Genomic DNA, 9,629 nt, shown 5'->3' on the forward strand with positions numbered 1-9,629 from the left:
GATTTTAAATAGTTTGGCAAGATTTTGTAGCATAGCAGATATGACCCCAGGAATATGAGGAGCGTTTAATGGTTCTGGGCCTATATTCAATGGAGTTTGGAAGAATGAGGAGGGATCTCTTTGAAAGCTATTAAATATTGAAAGGCCTAGACAGAGTGGATGTGGAGAGGATGTTTCCCTTTAGTGGGACAGTCCAGCACCAGAGGCCACAGCCTCAGAATAGAACGTCTATTCAAAACATAGATGAGGAAGATTTCTTTAGCCAGAGGGTAGTGAATCTGTGCAATTTGATGCCACAAGGCTGTGGAGGCAGAATCATTGGTGGATTGGATGCAGACGCTGATGGGTTCTTGATTAGTCATAGCATCAGAGATTAGGGGAGAAAGCAGGAGAATGGGGTCGAGAGAGAGAATAAATAAGCCATGGTGGAATGGTGGAGCAGACCGATGGGCTTAATGTCTTATGGTTCTGTGCTCTTATTAGACATGGACCATTGCTGGGGCACTGGTGATATTTATTTGTATAAGTTTCATCCTGGCTTTCATGTGTTGGATCTTCTGATTCTCTTACCACCTGATGTTCAATGTGATGTGAGCAGCTGCCCTCCCCTCTTTACTTGGCTGCTTATTACCATCAAGAAATCTCCAGACTGTTAAGAACTGTACCACCAAACAGGGAGATAGGAGTGAGAGTGAAATCTGTTGCACATAATGGCATCCCTGGGTTTGTTGAGCATGCTTGGTTTGGTTTAAACAGATCACAATAGTGGCAGTATGGTAGTGTAACATTTAGCAAATCACTTCACTGGGTTTATTTCCCGCTGCTGGCTGTAAGGAGTTTGTATGTTCTCCCAGTGACCTTTGGGTGCTGCAGTTTCCTTCCACATTCCAAAGACATACAGTGGCCCCTACTTACCCTGTGGGTCAAGGTGCTTACCTGAGCCCATCATTACCCCACTGAGCAGAGGCGTTAATTGTCCCTTTCTCTCAAATGCTAGCCATAAGACATACTGTAGGAGCTGAATTAGACCATTCGCCCATCATCTGCTCCATTATTTCATTGTGGCTGATTTATTATCCCTCTAACTGCATTCTTTCATAACCTTTGACACTTTTATGCTTATTGCTGTTTGGATAGATCCACGGGGCGCAACAAACCTAATGATGTTCTGGGGCAGCCTGAATGTGTTGGCACACATTCCAGTGCCAAGATAGCATGCCCACAATTTATTTATTTAGAGCTACAGTGTGGAACAGGCCCTTCCGGTCCAATGAGCCATGCTGTCAGCAACCCACACAAGCCTAATCCTGGGATAATTTACGATGACTGGTACATCTTTGGAATGCAGGAGGAGACCGGAACACCCAGAGGAAACCCACGCACTCGTGGAGAAGATGAACAAACACCCGACAAAGCACGCCGGGATTGAACTCTGACATCCTGAGCTGTAATAGTGTCAAGCTAACCAGCAGGATACCATGGCATCTCTGTTCAGCAAAACAATGTGAACAAAAACAACAGCAAAACAGGCACCTTTCTTTCCTCCCACCCACTCACACACAGAGAGAAGCCGCCTCCAGTATCTTGTCTGGACTCTCAGACTACCAGGTATCAGGTCTCCATCACTGAGCCTCTGATTGGTAAACAGTGTGGGTTTTCTCCAGATGATCAGTTTCCTTCCACATCCCAAACACTTAAACCATAAGACTGTAAGACACTGGAGCAGAATTAGGCCATTCAGCCCATTGAATTAGGCCACTCAGCTCTGCCATTCCATCATGGCTCATCTGTAATTCCTTTCAACACCATTCTCCTGTCTTCTCCCTGTAACCTTTGGTGTCCTTAAAAATCAAGAACCAATCAACCTCAATGACTTGGCCTCCACAGCTGCCTGTGGCAATGAATTCCACAGATTCACTGCTCAGGGAGACTGTCTACACCTGCAAAGAACAAGGCTTTGTATCAGGTTTCAGCACAGCAGTCTTGGGAGTTGAGTGAGTCTAAACTTTACCATCCTTTGAATTTTTTTGCTGCTTCTCTGCTGGCTCTAAGTTCTTCTGTCGTGTTGTACTTACTAACCTATATGGTATAAGCAGGCTCCTAACGATGCTACTTATTTAAAACTCTGAAGAGACTTAAACCTTTTAATTAATGTTTAAAAAATTTTATTTTAGTTTTCAAATACTTCCATGACCTCCTTCCCACAACCCTTCTAAATGCCTCCAATCTGATGGAATGAACTTCGAATTCTCTGATATCCAATAATTTCTCCTTCTTCCCTCTTCCATTGCCATTCGGGTTCCCCTTTTCCTCTCTCCTCCCTGTCACCTCCCTCTGGTGCCCCTCCTTCCCTTTCTCCCATGGTCCACTCTCCTATCCCTTCCCATCTATCAACCTTTCCACCTATAATCTCCCAGCTTCTCACTTCCCATCTGTGTTGTACCCCTTCCCACCCTCCTGCTTACTCTGGCTTCATCTTCCTTCCTTTCCAGTCCGAATGAAGGGTCTTGGCTCAAAAAGTTGCCTGTTTACTCCCCTCCATATTTGCTGCCTGACCTGCTGAGTTTCTCCAGCATTTTGCGAATATTATTCAGGATATCTACCATGTGCAGAATATCTTGTGTTCAAGATATATAGGTACCTCTTTCTAGTCACCTGCACATCTCAGTTTTGCCAACTTCTTTGAACTGCTGAAGCTGAATTTTGGAATACCCCCTGTAAATCTATCCCTATCTCTGTTTGTTCCGTATTTTAACTGTCCTCTTCAAACCTACTAATTTCAGTTATATTTTGGTCATCCTACAGAACTGGATAATTTGTTGAATTTTGCTTCATTACATCCCTATCAAGTTTGTTCAAACACTTTGAAATATCAAAACCATTGTAAAAATGCATGATGGATTTTGCTATCAAGAAACTTAATACATAATTATTTATGTTAAAACAGGTATGGTCGTGATACCCTTATTCAATTTGAAGATTTTGGGAATCACAATGCCTTCAGGTTTTTGAGGAAATACAAAGATAAATATTGTACATTCAATGATGATATTCAAGGTGAGTTTCTAACAATTATGATCATACCCACAAAAAATAAATTGGATAAAATAGTTGTTATCTGCCAAACTTCAGGGCACATCTGAATCTAATATTGTTAGAGAATGTACAAACTACATACAGACAGTGGCAGAATTGAACTGGGGTCGCTGGTGCTGCAGTAATGTTACTCCAACTGCTATATTATCAAGCCACCCGAAAAATATCCGAGAGTAAGTTGCAGGCAAATAAGGAAATGGGATCACTCCCTGTGAACACGCATGAACCCAATAGGCCAATTGGCCTCCTGTGGTATTTTAAGCACAGTTAATGATTGTCTAATTAGTGATAATTAGAGCTAAAGTTAGTGATGGGAGTGGGAGTTTGTCCCACTCCCGTTAGGGGGGGTGGCTGCGTAGGTAGCACCCATGCCAGGACCACCAAACTCAAAAATAGTTACTTTCCCCAGTCGGGCTGATCAACACTTTCACCCATCAGCCACCTCTCCTTTATCGTTTCCTGTCAGAAAATCCTGTGTCTAGTGTCACTTTATGGACATACAATAAATCTATGTACTGTATATAAGCTATTTTATGTACTAATTTTGATTGTGTTCTTTATCTTAGTGTTTCTTTGTATTGGATTCAGAGTGACAATTATTTTGTTCTCTTTTACACTTGTGTATTGGAAATGATATAAAAATCTTGAATTTTGAATCAACCTAATTGAACTAAAGGTGGGCTTTTGAACTAGTGAGAATTAATTGATTTTACTCTGAAATGAGAGATCAAGTACTATGGTTATCTGAAGAACCTATATCCATGTTGGATTTCACTGGATACGTGGGCATTAAAAGCACAGGCAAAGAAACTATAGACTAATATTTCTTAGTGAAACGAGGTCCTGGGTTAGATTATTAGGATTTTCAAAGGGCAGGTTTATATTGTTAAAGCAAAAGACTGCGGAAACAGAATTAAAAACAGAAAATAGTGGAAATATTCAGCAGGTTATGCAGCATCAAGGATCAGCTTCATTCACATATACATTTACATGTATTAGGGCTTAGGTATAGTGTATTGGTCAAGGCACAGCATGCAACAAAAACAACATTCAAAAATTGTAAAGAATTATGTTAAAAATATTAGAAGTTAAAGTACAGATATGGAATAAAATGTGCAGAAATGTATAAATACCGGCATCAGTAGAAAAAAGAACAAAATTAATGTGTAGGGAAATAATTTGCCTCTGAACTACAAATATGACCAAAAGGGTGGTGAAGAGTAGGGGAAGGTAAGTAGAAACGTTATAAGGAGGTGCTTAATGTCGAATTCAACACGGATACCTTGGAAATTGATGAATGCAAGGAGGGACTCAAGAGTAAGAATGCTGGAGGAGAGATGTGTTATGAGACTGATCGGCATTTCACTCATTTGGTCCCAGGGAACATCAGCACATAGGCTGGCCATATCCTGGGGTAGGTAGGTGTCGATAACTGACAAATTATTATGGGCAATAATATGGTCCAGTCTCTCCACTGCTAGTGATAATATCTGAAAATAGAACACTTTTGAAAGAATTTCTTTATTAAGTTCAAAGTCAAACTAAACAATGAAACAACAGTTCTGCAGACACAGTACATATAACTCAGACACAACACGTAAAGTAGTATTTCCACAAATAACTTAATAAGGTGTACTTACGACACAAGTTAATCAGTATAATGCTACTGATACTTCATAAGAGAATCTTACTTGGATTTTGGACAGATGGGATGTCTTGCCATAAAATTACGAGGATTCTGCACTGGAATTATATCATGAAAGTAAAATAATCTCTCTTCAGAATCAGGTTTAGCGTCATTGGGATGTGCAGTACATTGCAATACAGAAGTGTTTTTTAAAAATATATAAATTACAGTAAGAAATGTATTTTAAAAAGTTAAATAGGTCACACAAAAGAGCAAAAAATATTGAGGTAGTGTACAGTACTGTGCAAAAGTGTTAAGGATGTGACATCTGAGGATGATAAACCTGATTCTGATATGGGTTTCTATTGTGGACTGGGGGTGGGAAGGGGGCAGGGAGAGGGGAATCTTGGTTGGGAGAGGGGAGGGAGCATGGAAGCACCGGAGAGACATTCTGTAATCAATAAACCAATTGTTTGGAATCAAATGACCTTGTCTAGTATCTAAGTACTAGTTGTGTTTACACCCGTGCCAGCCCACGCCCCTGGCACTCCTCCTCTGCCACCTGTTGCATACCCCTCCCACAGTTGAGTAAGAAACTGTTCCTAAAGCCTTGAGTGTGTGTCTTCAGGCTGCTGTACCACATTGATGGTAGCAATGAGAAGAGTGTAATCGTATCCTTCATGATGAATACTGCTGCTTGCTTGCTTTTGTTTTGAGGCATTACCTTTGAAGATGTCCTTGGTGCTGGGGAGGCTAGTGCCCATGATGGAGCTGGCTGAGTTTGCAACTTTCTACAGCTTTTTTCAATCCTGTGTAGTCACTTCTCATACCGGATGATGATGCAAATGGTCTGACTGCTCTCCACAGTATACTGTAAATGTAGAAAGTTGCGAGAGTCTGTCTTTGAGTACCTGTAAGAAAATGAATCTTAGGATAGTATATGGTTACATTTATGTACTTTGATAATCAATTTACTTTGAATTTTCATTTAAATGTTTCTTTATTTTTATTATTGAATCATAGCAATGAGCCACGGTTTGTATTCCTCTGTATATTGTAAGATTATCAACCGTGATATAGTGAATGTATTTCAATCTTCTGAAATACATTTGAAATAGATAGGAATAGTCATCCTGACAAGTCAGTAGAAAATGAGAACTGTTGAAAACATTCAAAAAAGTGAACTCAAGTTTAACAACTGTGTATTTTGTAAAGATTAAGAAATTTTAAATTTGAATAAGAATCTGGAGTGCTCAATATATTTTTCTCTTTATTAATGAAATTCCAAGGTCTTGTAGTAATTTTGTTTTTGAGTATTAACTGTAATTAACATCACAAGACAAACTTTTAAGTGTTCGAGTGTTCAATACCCACTTTAAAGTGTGCCTTCTTTCTCTTTGATTAACACCTAGTTGTGATTTTATAATATACAGGCACGGCATCAGTAGCACTTGCAGGATTATTGTCAGCTCAGAGAGTGATTAACAAACCAATCACCGAGCACCGATATCTGTTTCTTGGAGCTGGGGAGGTGAGACCATGTAATCTATCTTTTTCAATATTTTTTTTTAATATTATGGGCAAATTTTCCAGTATCTGCAGAATCTCTTGGGTTTATCAAATACTTTTCTGAATTCCACACGCTTAATATCCATTGGCATTCCTCACTCACTGATTTTTTTTTCAGGTGTAACTTGTCTAATGCTTGAACACCCTTTAATGATGTCCTATTATACAGTAATGCATTTACTCCATAACTCTCAGACACCCATTTATGAAAAAACTCTGGCTTAACGAAATCTAATAGTTCCTTTTTTGGCATCCTTCATAAAACGTTGAGCACCATCATTGATTCCAAGAAGACAAATATTCACATATTATTCAGTTTACTAAATCTGACTCATTATACTTGAATAAATTTGGCATGGCATCACCTTTATTTGTTCAGCCATTATATTTCAATAACCAACTATTTTGAACACCAGGAATTTCATTATTTTGCTGTGATGAGCTAATATTTTCCAATTACCAGAAAAAAAGTTGTTAGAAAGCTCCTATTTTCTGCATAACAGCACTTCTTGGCAAAAAAGGCTTAATTTTTTAATTAACCACCAGCGTTCACCAGCAACTTTTATGTGTGTTTTTCACGTACATCTGCTCTCACTCCATCCTCCTGCCACCCCACTAGGAATAGGGTTCCCCTGGTCCTCACCTACCACCCCACCAGCCTCCGGGTCCAACATATTCTCCGTAACTTCCGCCACCTCCAACGGGATCCCACCACTAAGCACATCTTTCCCTCCCCCCCCCCCCCAGATTCTGCAGGGATCGCTCCCTACGCAACTCTCTTGTCCATCCGTCCCCCCCATCCATCCCTACTGATCTCCCTCCTGGCACTTATCCGTGTAAGTGGAACAAGTGCTACACATGCCCTTACACTTCCTCCCTTACCACCATTCAGGGCCCCAAACAGTCCTTCCAGGTGAGGCAACACTTCACCTGTGAGTCGACTGGGGTGATATACTGTGTCCAGTGCTCCCGCTGTGGCCTTTTATATATTGGCGAGACCCAACACAGACTGGGAGACCGCTTTGCTGAACATCTACGCTCTGTCCGCCAGAGAAAGCAGGATCTCCCAGTGACACACATTTAAATTCCACATCCCATTCCCATTCTGACATGTCTATCCACGGCCTCCTCTACTGTAAAGATGAAGCCACACTCAGGTTGAAGGAACAACACCTTGTATTCCGTCTGGGTAGCCTCCAACCTGATGGCATGAACATCGACTTCTCTAACTTCCGCTAGTGCCCCACCTCCCCCTCGTACCCTATCTGTTACTTATTTTTATACACACATTCTTTCTCTCACTCTCCTTTTTCTCCCTCTGTCCCTCTGAATATACCTCTTGCCCATCCTCTGGGTCCCTCCCCCCCCATCTTTCTTCCCGGACCTCCTGTCCCATGATCCTCTCGTATCCCCTTTTGCCTATCACCTGTCCAGCTCTCGGCTCTATCCCTCCCCCTCCTGTCTTCTCCTATCATTTTGCATCTCCCCCTCCCCCTCCCACTTTCAAATCCCTTACTCACTCCTCCTTCAGTTAGTCCTGATGAAGGGTCTCAGCCTGAAACGTCGACTGCACCTCTTCCTAGAGATGCTGCGTTCACCAGCAACTTTTATGTGTGTTGCTTAATTTTTTAACATGGATTATCATTTTTTCAGCTATTGGAGATTTAAATATTTTTATTTATCTCTTACTGTATGTAATTTTGAATTAGACTGTTTAATTGTTACTTTCTTAGCAGCTTAATAAATTACTTGTTCATATTTTTATAACAAATGGGAGAAAAAAACCAGAGGACATGGGTTAAGGGTGAGGGGGGAAAAGTTTAAAGGGAACATTGGGGGCGGGGGCTTCTTCACACAGAGAGTGGTGGGAGTATGGAATGAGCTGCCAGGCAAGGTGGTAAATGCGGGTTCTTTTTTAACCTTTAAGAATAAATTGGACAGATACATGGATGGGAGGTGTATGGAGGGATATGGTCCGTGTGCAGGTCAGTGGGACTAGGCAGAAAATGGTTCGGCACAGCCAAGAAGGGCCAAAAGGCCTGTTTCTGTGCTGTAGTTTCTATGGTTCTATGATACACATTTGGTATGTTTCCTAGTGGCCACAGTATGCATATGCAGTTGTTTAGTGTGTCCCCAAGTGGTTAAATTTGTATGATTCTAGAGGCTCTCTTGTAATGAATTATTTGAATAGGGGCTATCTGTATGATTCACTCTTATATGCAAATTTGAATGGAATATTTCATATCTGTGGGGTACAAAAAGGCTTTGCCATCTTTTTTTTGCTGCTTCTCTCCCTTCTACTACCTTCTGCTGCTGTTACTGAATGTTGTCAATTTTCTTTATATTATTAATAAAAAATCAGGAAGCAACAAGCTTTGTGCCTCTTTCCCATCTTCCAAAAGAACCTTGAAACAAAAGCATTGGAATCCGGAATATCTTACACAGCCTGTAACTCTCCATTTCTCTTATATCCATATGCCTATTCAAGAGTCTCTTAAACGCCCCGATTTTTCAAGCTCTACCATCACCCCTGGCAATGCATACCATGCACTTACCACTTTGTGGGAAAAAACTGCCTCTGATATACCTCCTATACTTTCCTCCAATCACCTTGGACCTGTAGGTAATATGAATAGAGAACAGTCTAATGAAAGGTTCCTTCATGATGGTTTTAGTAAGTGTTAATAGAACAAAGAAAATTGAAAACGTTCAGTAACAGTAGGATTTTCCAACAGTAGTATCTGTCCTTCTACTAAGTTTGTTGTCTATTTCCAATTTCTTACTTTTTCCAAAACTCCTGCAATCTCTCAAGAAAATGGCCACTTCCCCCATCCATCAAGAATGTTCCGGGGCATCTTATTGACCAAAATGTTAACAAGACAAATCCTATTGGCTAATGCCAAACAGATCTGAATGGTATTGCCAACCATCAGTGACAAAAATCACTACTTTTTGAAAACAAGCACAGGCAACTGATGCTATTTAAAAACTGTTCACTCTAAGCATGGTGTAGTGTCTTAACAGCCATGCAAATCCACAAGACTGATGCTGATTAGAAACTGTTTGGCAATAGTCTTCTGCCTTACTAAAGTCACTCTGTTTATTCCTTCAAAAGTAAAAATACTCTTGGTTCAATTTTACTCTTGAGCATGTCTAGCTCTGTGATTTTGTCCGCTGTGGCTAAATTCTCTCCAATTTATTATTTTCAAATTATTTTAATGCTGGTATCTTCTGAAACTACTATCATGCAGGCAGCATTAGGCATTGCTGAGCTGATCGTGATGGCGATGAAAGAGTCAGGTGTGCCCGATGAGGAAGCACGGAAGAAGATCTGGAT

The 9,629-nt window shown here is 40.6% G+C and overlaps 1 protein-coding gene across 1 annotated transcript in view; it reads left to right on the top strand.

Moving 5' to 3' along the window:
• The window catches only part of me2 (malic enzyme 2, NAD(+)-dependent, mitochondrial), a 112,116-nt gene that overhangs the window by 65,444 nt on the left and 37,043 nt on the right, over positions 1-9,629 (top strand). Inside the window, exons 8-10 of the mRNA XM_063042618.1 lie at positions 2,948-3,057; positions 6,157-6,254; positions 9,544-9,629. The exon at positions 9,544-9,629 is cut by the window's right edge and continues 28 nt beyond it. Coding sequence (XP_062898688.1) covers positions 2,948-3,057; positions 6,157-6,254; positions 9,544-9,629 — 294 coding nt within the window. The remainder of the gene's footprint in view (positions 1-2,947; positions 3,058-6,156; positions 6,255-9,543) is intronic.

The sequence above is a fragment of the Mobula hypostoma genome, chromosome 3 (genome assembly GCF_963921235.1).
Source record: "Mobula hypostoma chromosome 3, sMobHyp1.1, whole genome shotgun sequence".
Classification (NCBI taxonomy): domain Eukaryota; kingdom Metazoa; phylum Chordata; class Chondrichthyes; order Myliobatiformes; family Myliobatidae; genus Mobula; species Mobula hypostoma.